At 41.9% G+C, this 13,409-nt stretch overlaps 1 protein-coding gene across 1 annotated transcript in view; it reads right to left on the bottom strand.

The window, feature by feature from the left end:
- MOXD1 (monooxygenase DBH like 1) overlaps positions 1 to 13,334 on the bottom strand; it is a 51,053-nt gene extending 37,719 nt beyond the window's left edge. Inside the window, exons 1-2 of the mRNA XM_086461227.1 lie at positions 13,047 to 13,334; positions 1,135 to 1,281 (exon numbers count right to left, since the gene is read on the bottom strand). Coding sequence (XP_086317353.1) covers positions 1,135 to 1,281; positions 13,047 to 13,334 — 435 coding nt within the window. The remainder of the gene's footprint in view (positions 1 to 1,134; positions 1,282 to 13,046) is intronic.
- Between the last annotated feature and the right edge of the window lie 75 nt (positions 13,335 to 13,409).

Below are 13,409 nucleotides of genomic sequence, written 5' to 3'. Positions count from 1 at the left end.
AATGCACGGAAATTTTTTTCTAGAGTTGTCTGTTACTTGGCCAGCAATCAGAAGGCTTCTGTCAAAACATTTTCTAGGCTCAGCTCTGTAAAGATGTAAATACCTTCTGTGAACTGCTGTCCTTACATGCTAGGGAAGATAGATATTCAACTCCAGAACAGATTTACATCTTAAAAATCAATCTACAGCTACAGCACAGATCAATTCTCTGTAAACCATTCTCAGATTGCAATAACCACCCTTGAGACAAAGTACTCTAATAAATCCTGAAGTGTCATAGAATGTTAAATTATACTGAGAATTTGGAGCAGGTGTGAAAACCATAGATCCATTGACTGCCTGGGAATCTGGTGGTTTATACAGCTGTGGTTTGCTTCCTGCATCTTTCAGCTCCTCATGTTTTTATTATTGCATATATTGTGAAAACACAGATAATGAAAATAGCGTTGAATTACTTTAGCAATGCTTCCAAAATGAGTAGTAAACAAGCCAAAGGATAGAAAGCCTTGCAGAACTCTCCAACCTATATGTCATTTCCAATACACAAGTCATCAACTTCATATAATTTAAAATTATGCTTAGGGAACAGTACGGCTGTCCCTAGGGCAACGGAGGAATTTACCATAAAAAGTATTTTACCACGAAAAGAGTTTTATCATAAAACTTCAACTTCTTAATTTTGAATAAAGAAATAAAATGAATAAGTACTTTAAATATATCTGCTCCAAACTTTTTTAAAAGTCTATCTTTAAGATCAAATTACAAGGTAGTGTAAGAGCTAAAAAGTGTTTCCCGAGTTGGCATCTCTTGAATGATTATAACTGTGGGATATGGGACTTGATGGCCCAGAGGTACTTGTTTCAATCCTGTGTTCACCTGGTGTGTTAGAAGTTAGAGAATATAATGCATTAAAGCAGAAGGACAAAGAAAGCTGAAATTAAAATATAAAAGCTTATTAAAACTAGCATAAGTATTTTACCAGGTTAATTTGACCAAACAGATGTTTTGGAAAGTGAATTTCTCTAATTCTGTCCTTCTAGTAAGATGAGATCTTAATAACCAGTTTCATAACCATGTATACATTTAGCCTGTATTAATTACTTCATGTCCCTACATATAGACAGATCCTCTTACCGTTATGGTCTTGTCATTCGTGTCACAAGTGTGCAGTTCTCTGCTAAAAGCCAATATTGTATGTGTATTGTTTTCCATGGCATATTCCAGATGGTAATCTTGTTGAGGGTCCTTTTTTAGTACTCTGTTTTCATCTGTAAAATAATCCTGTTGAAAAGAAACAATGGCCCATTATTAAAATATAATACTAAATTATAAATTAAACTTTATGTCCAATACTGAAGCCCCTTAAAACACGTCTTTTTGTAAAATGCTGAAGTATCAAGAGTTTTGTATCAAATTATAAACTTAAGGCACCACTAAACTTTTTTTTATTAAAAATCTCCAAGAATGCAAGTCTCCTTGATAAGCAGCTTAAAGAAAATCTTGAGCAACTTTAACAACACACCGCCTGTACGCAACTGCAGAAATAAAGGCTGTACCCAACAACCAAGAAGTCTATTTCATTGTAGCTGGGATGTCGTGATCTTCGGAAGAAATTACAGAGAGAATGAATTTCACTTAACGTTCACATCAACAGTATTGTCGTTCCCTCTATTCCCAACTTTTTCTTTGTTTTTTCTTCCCCACAAAAAGCAAACTTCTTGAATGAACATCGGCTGGAACCAGAAACCCTACAGCTTAACTAGCACAAAAAGTGCTCAGTTCATACAAAAGGTGCTGGGTTGGGGTTAGGTTGGGGTTCTATGGGGGGCGGGGGCAGCTGTTTGTAAGAACGACGCTCCCCATCTGGGGTTCAGCAGAGGCACGGTACAATGGAGGAGCAACTGCAGCAATGCTGGGTCATTGACCTCCTCACCCCAAATTCCTGCAGCCCTGTGCAGCTGGGACCCAGCCCTCCTTCTCCTCCCATCCCGGTCACCTGGAACGGGCTGGCCACCACCTCAGATGCACCTCCTCTGGTCTCCCTCCTTTGAGTTTTAGGCCTTGTTTGGGATGGGGAGGGGGGCTTTTAACTAACAGACCTACTTTTCATGCCGAACAGGCTACAGGCAGACACCATTAATTGTGTGGCGTCCTTTGCAAAATAATGCAGCACCAGCTGTTCCTGCGAGGCATTTTCTTCTGTAGCTATTTGGACCTCCATTCACTTTTAAGAGAGATTTCTAGCTTTCCCCTTTTGTTAAAGTGGAGGTAACCAAGCTGAAAAATTGTAAAATATTATGTCCAAGTATTTTGATACCAGTAAAAGTAGCTGATACCTTATTAATTCACTAAAGGATCATTTAGGGCTGTAAACTTAAGTTTAACCCTATCCTAGAAATCTGTGTGTGTGCAAGAGACCACATGTACACCGCTCATAGTTCACAAGCTGGTCTGCCTTTTACAGATGTACAAATAACTGCATGCCCAAACATTTCATTAAGGTATATTAATTTGGATAAAAGTAACTCAGTCATGATGCAGGTTCAAGGAAGAAAAGGGTAGAAAGGTGTCCAATTTTTTATCAGATTGAAAATAATCAGCTTTAATTCTGTCTTGCCAAAACTACCAAAACAGTTTGGATTTTTTCAGTTCTGGAAAAAATCTAAATTTCAAAAACGTTGAAAAGTACCAAAAATAGTCCTTGTTTTCCTGTCAGCACTTCTCACGAGTATAAATGAATGAGTACATATGTGAAAAAATACACACATGGAAAAGTAATCACCAAAAAGAGCAAAAGAAGGGTCTGGGACCTGAAGTTGTATGCTGAAAGAAAGGGAACTGATGAGTTATGTTTGTTTAGAGAAATAATTTTGGATTTGCTTTTCCAGAGGGAAATCATGGGCCTGTTCTGGGGTGGTACTTGAAGATGGGTACTTTACAGGATCAAAACGCTCCCTGCACTTCAGTCCTGCATCAGAGCTTGGAAAGAGGCAGTGTACGTCTATACACAATACAATCCCTGCTCTGAAAACAATCCTCTATGGAATCTCCACTTCCATCTTAAAATTAGTAAGGGCTTGTCTGGACGAGAAATAGAACCTTGTGAACATCAGCTTTTATTAAAGTGTCATATCTTTACTGAAATGTTACATTAAAATGGACAAAGGCACCCTTGCATTAGAATAAGCACCCACACAGTGAATTATTGAGGAATACATATTCAAAAACAGCTTTTCCTCATGTGAACAGGTTGAAAGTCTTTGCCTGAAACCACTGCAAAGGAAAGCTTGGAAATGTGAAGCAAAGTTAGGTGTGCACACTCAAATATTTTGCTGCTGAACTTCACCATTTCTTAAGAAGCCTAGAGAACACAGCTGTACTCAAAAAAACCTCTTGTGATACAGCCCTGACTTCCCTCAGCCTGCCAGGAGAATGCAAAAAGAACTCGAAGAAGTTGTGTAATTAAGGTATTAGCTCAGATGTGCCTTGATAACGTGATTGTCAGCGTAATTATTTCACTTGCCTGGATGACAGTCAAAGACAGGTCACAGCTCTGGCTCACTGTGAGAGGCCAACTGGCTGCCAGCAAATGCTTTGGGGAAGGTGGTCCCAAAGTCCAGGGCCCAGGAGAGGACCATGCTGCTCCCCAGGGGAGGAGAGCTGCGTTGGGAGAGCTGCATCGGGCAATCGCAGCGCTGCCTGCCCAGGTGCTCACTGCCTACCCCTGCTGTTGACGCTGCACGGCACCTCTCTCCGTGACTCACCTTAAATTTTTTTGTGGGTAGATGCTAATCTGACCAACTAACTTTAATCTTTCCCATGTGAAAATTTCTGTGAAGTAATGAATTCCTCATCTCTACTTACTTCTCTGCCTGTTACACACCACCCTGAAATAGCCCTTGAATGTCAGGGTGCCGAGAATAGCTGAGAAGCAAATTTATGTAGTGCCCATGAAGACAGATATGTCCATTTATTCCGCAAATCCTACAACTCCACTGAGTGCAGTGGGACTGCTCTAAAGAAATCAAGTGTGAGTACGCTTGCCAGGAACTATTGAGGAGTTAAGGAATTGCCTCTGTTATTTCCTTTGTTGAAAATTATCCAGATGTTCAACACAAAAATAAAATCAAATAATGTAACAAAAGAATTTCTGAACAGCTCAGAATTTGGTTGCTCAACCTCTTACATGAAAACAGTTTGTTCACCAGTTTTGAAACAAAATAAGGCCACACTGCCAACCAAACATGCTGATCTCTTTCTGTTTACAAAGATTTTAAGTCGAACTACACAGACTTTGCTCAATTTACTCATCAGAGCTTAAAAGCCCTTAAGAGATGCATTTGTGTTCAAAGCTTAATGAACGAAAGCAGGTTATCAAAAATGAAGACGCCCTGACAAACTGATGCCACATCCTTTTCAGCAGCATCTTGGAAAAGTGAGAAAACATTAGTTGTAGATGTATCTATACAGATATATGTCTATATCTTTATACATCTCCTATACTTCCTTTCAGAGTAGAAAAGTAAGAATAAACGAAAGCTGTGCTCCTATGGTGCAAATGCCATCAAAACCACTACATTTGGACAGCCTGCACTCCATTTAAGTCTGTGTGTCTGGTCAAAGGAGAAAGCTGGGTACCTCTGAAGGCCTTTGAAAAGTGACAGCACAGAGGAAGGATCCATTAGAGGCCAGAGAGGGGACATTACACATCTGGGCTTCAGCTGAACTGAGGATGTCTAAATACAGTTCAAAACTCTCTCAGGGCCACACTACTATAACACAGAACTCATCTAAATCCACAAGTTTCACTCATTTAATTCTGTAGAAAAAGGAGCGTGACACTTTCATCAACAGAATTACAGTGTTTTGATACCTATCACAGATGGTCTGAAATGTGCCTTGTACTGGAACAGCTTACTCTTCCTACCAGGCAGGAAAATGTTCTAATGCGACAACCTCTTTCACACAGATTTGGTTTTGCCACCCCATACAGTTAGCTAGAAAACCAGGATAGATTATACTGAGACAAGTTCCCCTGAATTTCACGGAGTCCCAGTAAAGACCTACAATAACTATCAAGTCCTTAAAATTGAATTTCTGAAGCACTCACAGCACAAACCTGACAACATGGACTTACGTACTGATTCAGCACTTGCATCCAGATTCTTCAGTTTCTTATACACTCAAAAGTATCTATCACATGTTAAATGAGCATAAAGTTTTCAAGTTTCACATCAACTTTACAGAAGTGTAAGCATTACAGAAAGAGAGGGGTGAAACAACTATGTTTTTCTAGTATGAATATCTTATTTTGTTTATTTAAATAGTGTTTAAAACAATGTTTCAGAAGCATTATAGGTCATGCTACGTAATAACAAAGATGTTATTTTTATTTCAGAATTTGCTTATGCACACTGTTTACACGTGAAATGTTTAAAGTCTTCGTACTCCCTTTGATAATATTGTGTAAAATGGCGTTTCAAACTCTGGACGTCGTGCAATCAGTCAAATAACTAGGTATCTCTTTCTTCACATTTACCTAGAAGTTGAAACAACATATGGAAAACAAAAAATCTTCCTGACAGTGCAAGTTATTTTATGTTCTTTCCCAGATGTGAAGCCGATCACGTTACACTGTTTTTCAGACCACATTAACCTCTTTCTTAAAAAAAATATTTTGCAGCATATACGGTTTCTGATTGCTGCTCTACAAACAGCCAGAATAATTTCTTAAGGATGTGAAAAGAGGCTGGTTTCTCCTTTGAGAATGCAAGCACAGCTGCAGAGGTAAGCCTGACCCCGAAAGCACCACCAGCTGTCATCGCAGACCTGAGCAGGTGTTTATGGGACTCCCTCCCCAGATCTTTACAATGACAAGATTGTTTTGTTTATGATATCCATTTCCCATCCTAAATTATATACAGCACCTTTCAACCTCAAGCAGCATAAAATAACTCTCAGACTGTGGCCCTATCCAGCAATCACCTTGCAGGCTCAGCTTGCAAGCAGCTCGGCCACCAGGATTTACACACACTGCCCTTTTCTAACCACTGCCCTTCTCTAACCAGGAGATCGCTGCCACTTAAGCAGTGATGTAACACTTACAAGTGAGTAAAGGGACAAGCCAGGAATGGAAAACGAGGGAAAAATAGGCTGTGTTGCAACTAGTCTTCAACTGTGGTCTGTAGCCAGCCCATGGAGTTTTGAACATACCCAAACTGACAGCTAAGACCGAGGCTGAAGACAAGTTTGGCAAAGGAATCGGGAAGCTGTAACCAAGATGAAACTTGGCACAGGAGATGATCTATCTGAGTATAAATAGGATGGACAAATTGCTACAGTACGCAAAAGAACTGACCAAAACATTTGTTTGAAATAAGCACCAAGCTATGCCTTGCTGGGTTTCCAAAAAAATAACTGTGGTTAACATTTCTCTTTTTTATTGTTGTGTTCAATTTAGACAGAATCCTGCTGCTCAAGGATCCAGCACACTCTGGATGTTACCACGAAAAAGAAGCGGGTTTTACATTGTATTTGGCAAGAAGCAAACAAACTATGAGTTTACAAATAAGCAAACCAAACTTTTTTGCAACCTCAAATAAATTTCAGCTTCAGTTTCAGGCAGGGATTTTACTATGCTCTTATGTTAGGGAAAAGCAGAGCCCACCCGCAGAAAACTAACACAAAGCAGGAGTTTGAAAGCATCACCACTCTGTATAAGAACACCTTGAGTGCATTCCAGTTGACCGATCCAATCTTGGGATTGGCCTCAAATGAAAAAATACCCCAAGAAAGAGTACAGCAACTGATATCAAGTAGTTGCAAGAAGTTCCTAAAGCAACTGGGACCATTAAGTTCAGCTGCTGCCCTATAAGCAGTCCATTTGTAATTAATTTACTGATTTGGTTTTTTTTTTCACCTACACAGCAGATTAGCATGAAGTGATTCAATCCTTGCTCGGAAGCCTGGATCTCACTCACGCAGGCAGTTCCAAGAAGCTGCGCACAATTCCTGGTTCAGTTCCAACTAAACTGGCTGAATTACACTGGAGTAAATGTGGATTATTTCCTTCGGGTGTACTACTAACTTTGACAAGGACAGAAAAGTTTTATCTGTAACAAATAATTGTGGGTGTGTCTGCATTTTAAATGCAGGCATACACACATACACAAAGACACACATTTTCCACGTGTGTGTTTACAGAAACAGATAATGCATGTATGTGTGTGTACATGTACATATATTTTCTTTGCAAAAAGAGGGTGTGTATTTCTTACACATGAATCATGATTATTTACTTAGAGACATATCTTTCCTCATTCAAACTGTGTCATCTGAATACACTTCAGTGTATTTCTTATATCTAGTTAAATGCTGCCCAGGGCAGCTTCCCGGTAGCCTATAGCCAGCATTGACAGCCCTTGGTTTCTGCGGCATTCTTGGGAGATATAAAAATATCACTTTCTCCACACACAAATGAAAAAGACTGGAATGTGGAGAGGTCTCTCACCTACCACACAAAGGTGTAAGAAGCACAAGTGGTTGGAAGTTGAAATACAACATCGCTTATCGGCGTGAATAATTTGACTTTGCAGCAGAGTCCCAAGGACCTATCCAAGTCTTTGCATCAAGAATAAATGTGATTTAAGAGATTATATTCCAGTTATATCAGAAGCTATAAATCTAGATTAAAGGCTGTCCTAACAGAAACAGACTAGACAAAACATGTAGCAATGTGTTTTAAGGGAAAGAAAACCCGTAAGTAGGAGACACTGTGTGATCCAATCTCACAACTGTACTTTATCACAAGTAACATTCCTTACACAGGAGCCACATTTAACCAGTACAAGTTTTCTTGTTTTAATTACTTTAATTGCTTCAATTATGAGGAAGTTTTAGAAACACTTAAGGGATTTTAAACACAACTATTAGCGATATGTGTTCCCAAAATTTCTGTATGCGCCTTAGAAAATCTCCCCTCTTCCCTCTCCTACTTTTAAGATACTTGTTTATACTGAGAACTAATTCCCCCATTTTTTAAGCCTTTGTATCACCCACGGTGGCTACATTTCCATATTTTTGGGGAGCTGTAAGAAACTTCCATTATCTTGGTGTTTCCAAAATCCAACGGACAAGAAAAAATACCATAAAGAACAAAAAAAAAACCCTGCAAAACAGCCCCCCTCCCAAAATCCTGCAAAATACAAGAGCTACAGAATTCTTCTCATCTTTTGTTCACCAACTGTTGCTTCCTTGTCCTAACTATTGTACTTCTGAAAGGGAACTACAAAGCACCCAACCAGCGGAGATGCACACTGGAGTGTCTCTTTACACCCCACATCGAAGCCAAGAGGGACTCATTAGTCATCTGGAGATTCTGCCCCAATGCCCAAAGGCATGAAATACCTCCAACAAAGCACCAACTGAGATATGTCAGTGTGGCACTCACTTTGCATCTCTCTCTTGGTGCCTTTCAAGTTGTTTTCTAAACACTTCTTTTGTTGCTGTTGGCATGAGTGCACTTAAAAGCAGCATATCGTTAAGTACAGAGAATGCTCACTGTTTTCTGTCCTTTAAAATCTCTTCCAAGCACTTCCCTATGAGCAATTAAGCTAACTCTATGGGATACATTTGATAACAGATATTCTTTAGTTTGGGTGACAGTTAACAAGCAAGGCTGTAATGAATAATAAAGTACTTTTTAGTGACACACAGTCCCTATTCACCCTGAGTAGGGACTATTTTTGTGCAAGTTCAACAGAAGATTCTAACAATGCAACCCTCTTGTACAACTTGCACAAAATAGGCATTCATCAAGGAGGATTACTCTCCCCAAAATGGGGCTCTCAGCAGCTACGTGCTGTGGGTGGGGATGCACAATTCCAGACAGGGGTGGAGACCAAGGAAAAGGCATGGGTCTAGCATGAAAATGCATGCTGTGTCAATTCATAAGCACAAAAGACATGTATTTAAAAAAAAAAAAAAAAAAAAAAAAAGAAAGAAAGAAGAAAAAAAAAGGGGGGAGAAGAAAGCTAGATGCAAAAGCTAAGGCTGCCCCAAGAAATTAATGAAGGGTAACACATGCTGCAAGTGATCACGGCAATCTTTCAACATAACATTTTGCTAAGAATGAGCTGTCCTTCCAAGTCCACCCCCTCCCTGTAGAGACAAAGGTAGCTTCCAGCTTTCCAACACCAGCTCCCATTGGTATCTTCTATTTATTCTCAAACATGCTCACCCAAACCCCATATAGTCTGCCACTCTGTCACCACAGGGCTCTCAGTATCGTGTGAGAATAATTCACTGATGTCCCTCTTTTTCTCCTGCTGCTTGGTAGAGGTGCCTCCCTCACGACAATACAAAGCTATGCATGCATGTATATAAGTATTTGCGCTATGTCCTCTACATTCTCCCAAAATAGGTTTAGGTTCCCACTCCAAATACCAAACTTCTGAAACTTTAGGATAGTAAATGTGTAAGTCTCCAATCATTCAAATGCTTTCCAAAAAACTACTCTGATATACCATGGTTTGCTCTTCTCTCACAACATCGTAATACTTTTCACCTTGATATATTTAGAGAGAACTAAACCTCAGATTTTCAAATCATTTCAGCCTTCACTTATGTCAGACACCCTTTTAGCTTAAATACAGCTCAAACATGGAAAAGCAAACCCAAACAAATAACTCATTATAACTCAGTTCAGGTTATACATGAAAACTGAGAAATCTCAGATATCTCAGATATATCACAGAGTCACAGAATTGTTGGGGTTGGAAGGGACCTCTGGAGACCATTTAGTCCAAGCCCCGTGCTCAAGAAGGTTCACCCACAGCAGGTCACAAGGGACTGCACCCAGGCGGGTTCTGAATATCTCCAGGGAAGGAGACTCCACAGCCTCCCTGGGCAGCCTGTTCCAGTGCTCTGTGACCCTGAATTTCAAGTCACCAGATTTTTTCAAGGCAAACACTGCCTGCTGATGGTGGAAAGAGCACCTACTCGCTCTGAGAGGACGAAGAATAAATGGCAGAGGAAACGTCTTCCCTATTCTCTGAAAAGTACCTGGAAGTTTTCCTCTACCTTCCACAGACTAGAGAGTAGCTGCTTTTACCTTTACTGACAGCTGTAGTCTAACTACAGTTACATGTTTGCTCCCGGAAGAGGACCCTTCCCTCTGAGAAAACTTTCTATTTTTAAAGGAAGAGAGAGAATTTAAGGGGCGGGGGAAAAGGCGAAACTCTCCCAAGAGACTAGCAAGTTCAATGCCCACTTGAAAGGTTATAAAGGTGTTTCAGAACATCTTCTGAAAATCAGGCCACTACCAAGCACCTCAAAACTTTCAAAGAAACCAAAAAATGACCCTTCTAAGAGTTTAGACCACGACACACATTTTCCGACTGATGATCATGGAATATAAACATGTTTCTAAAACCAAAAAGAAAAGTAAGTTCTTTCATTATAGGGTGTACATATTTTATAGAGTGCAGCTAGGCATAAAACCACATACTTTCAAGGGTACTATCTATGAAAAATGCTTTTTCAGTAGTAAATAATGTAAGTGATGATGATATACACCTAACACAGAAAGTGTTTTTAAAATATTAACTGTATTTGTGTGTCCAGTAAAGGAAAGAATTAGATGTTATTGAAACAGCATTCTAGAAAATGTTACTCACTTTATAGAAATCCCTGTTGACTGGCCAGAAAAAGCCTTTGGACAAATTTTGTTTCTTCATCAGCTTTGTTTCTGGCCTTTCCTTGTTGATGCAAGTCCGGAAATATTTTAACTGAGCAACTTTCTAGAAGACCTCAATCCAGTTTAAAAACAAACCTTGCTGCCTAGAACTGAAGAAGGAATGGGGATGGAGAAAACCCCACGTTGCAAGCAAGCTTAACAGAAGTGTTTCTTCTGTGCCTTACCTACTTAAAAGTGCAACAAAACAACTCATTGCACTTAGCACAGCACATGTTTATGTGCTAAAATCAGTGTTTGGTGTTCCGTAACACGAGGCACTTGCTATAGTCCTTCCCTCTTCTATCTCACTTGTATTTGCCAGGGGATGCCACTGAATAAAATCTTTGGAAGAAGAATGGAATTTTTATGGGGTCATTTTTAAAGGATGCTGAAAACCTGCGAGAGTTGATGAAAACAGCCACGAAAGTGCTTTGAGCACTGGGGAAAATGTCCTGCAGTAGGATGCTTAAAGAGCTCGATCTATTTATTTTGTGCAAAATAAAATTGAAGATTGACTTGATTACAGCACATAAATAACTTCATGGAGGTGTGATGCAGGGGGGAGTAGAGTTTTTAATATAGTAGAGAAAATACCTGGCTGGAACCTGAACGCAGACAAACTAACACTGGAAATTAGGAATAGCATAGACCCACCATCACCACAAACTATTAAGGGAAGTGATGGATCCTCCATCACTGGATGTCTTTACACTAGGTTTGGCTGCCTTTCTGAAAGGCTTGCTTTACCCTAACAGGACCTATGAACTAGCCAAGCACAAAGTTTGGGTTCCTTTTAATGGTTAATTGGTATGTCTTCTGAAGTGTAAGGCTCCAGAAAGCCTTACATTTGGTGAGCTAAGAGCTCTTTGCTCAATGAGCAGAACAACACAGGGATTTTATTAGTAATGTTTTATTCAGACTGATGTTTTCAGAAAAATTATCTTACTTTTGAAATATGCAGAAAAAAAAATTCTGAAAATCACCAGCCTGAATTTAGACAAGGTAAATATTTGCCTAAATGTCATATATAAAATGAATAGGAAAAAAGGAAATATTTATTCTAAAAGCTCCTTTTTTCTGGAAAAGTTTTGATTTTATAAAATCATATTAAGCATGTAGTTATCTTATGGTGAAATGTTAACAAAAATCCATATTCTTAAAGCAAAAGCTCTCACAATTTAAGTAGCAGCTTCAAAGATCAACCAGCTCTAACACAATGAAGAAAAGACAGACTTCTCCTAGACTATGCTCTAAAAATTGGGTTAGTCTGCTCTTAAATTGCCTCTCTAAAAGTTATTATTATTCAGGCAACTGGGGGTGACAAGATGTCCTGCCGGGCCTGATTCCCCTTTCACTCACCTGTGGGACAAGCTGTCCCTGCCTCCCCCAGCCCCAGAGCAACTCCTCCAGGCTGGATCTCAGGTCGCTGAGAGGGGCTGGAAGATGTGGGTCCCTTCCCCTCTCCCAGCTCCTACCCCACCAGTCATAGGTGCTTCTTGGAGGAGATGCTTTGCTGGAAGCACCAGCGGAGCCTGTGTCCCATGCTCCTGTTCTCAGCCATAGCCCTGCCAACATCTAAACAGCTGGAGAAAGATACCTAGGGAAATATGCCAATACAGCTGGGCTCCTCTGAGGTTGCTTTACCAGACCAAGGACAAGTACCAGGAGCCCCAGTGGTTACTGTATAAGTCTTTTTCGATACCTGGGTCAAAACACCTCCAGGTGAGGAGACACCAAGGACGGGACCCGCACCGGCTGTGCCCCAGCAGAGGAGGACACCAGCAGGCTGGGAAGCTGGTGGGACCGTGCCCTCCTGCCAGCGGGATTACAAAGAGGCAGCTCAGGCGGCACCAGGACGTGAGAGCTCCGTCACTTGTTGGCAGGGTGAGGGGAAAGGTGCCGCACGTCGCTGGGAGAGACTCTGCCATCCCTCCCCTCTCCTCCTCGGGTCTGGGCTCAGGGCGAGAGTGACCAAGGAGAGAGAAAAAGGGCTGCTGCATTTTCTGGATAAGGAGGAAGGAAACCTGACACCTTTGACGAAACCCCTGCAGAAGTTTAGAGGGAAGGCTGGCAGGGAGCGGACCGAAAAGGAGTAGCTCCTCCGGGGGGAGAGGAAGGCAGAACAATGGGAATAAGCAAAAAGCTGGAAGGAAGAGGCAAAGAGGTACGGAGACGAGGGGCCAGGAAGCTGCACCAGAAAGAGGGGCAGGGAAAGAGGGGCTCCCCGAGAAAGGAGCAGCAGGGGGAAGACGGGCGGACAAAGAGGACCCAGGGTGCCGGGAGCGGGCGAGGGGAAGGAGCCGGGCCTTACCTGCAGGTAGGGCTGGCCCCTCTCCACGCCCCCCACCACGATGTCGGCCGAGGCCATGCCGCCGCTGGCCGAGAGCCCGAAGCCCACGTAGCCGCGGGTGCGCACCTCCAGGAGGAAGGCGAGGGCGCTGCCGCGGCGGCCCCAGCGCAGGCGGTAGGCGGCCGCCCCGTCCAGCACCGCGCTGTGCGGGTAGCTCCGCGGCGGCGACGGCGGCCCGACGGCGGCGGCAGCGGCGGCGGCCCACAGCAGCCCGCCCAGCACCAGCGCCCAGGGGCGCAGCCGCCGCATCCTCCCGCCGCTCACCGGCGGCCGCCCGCGCCTCTGCCTCTGCCCGTGTGTGTTGCGCCGAGAAGGGGGGCCGGG

Source organism: Leptosomus discolor, chromosome 2, assembly GCF_034619465.1.
Source record: "Leptosomus discolor isolate bLepDis1 chromosome 2, bLepDis1.hap2, whole genome shotgun sequence".
NCBI lineage: Eukaryota > Metazoa > Chordata > Aves > Leptosomiformes > Leptosomidae > Leptosomus > Leptosomus discolor.
The sequence above is the reverse complement of the archived record's forward strand: the minus strand, read 5'-3'. Positions and strand labels throughout refer to the sequence as shown.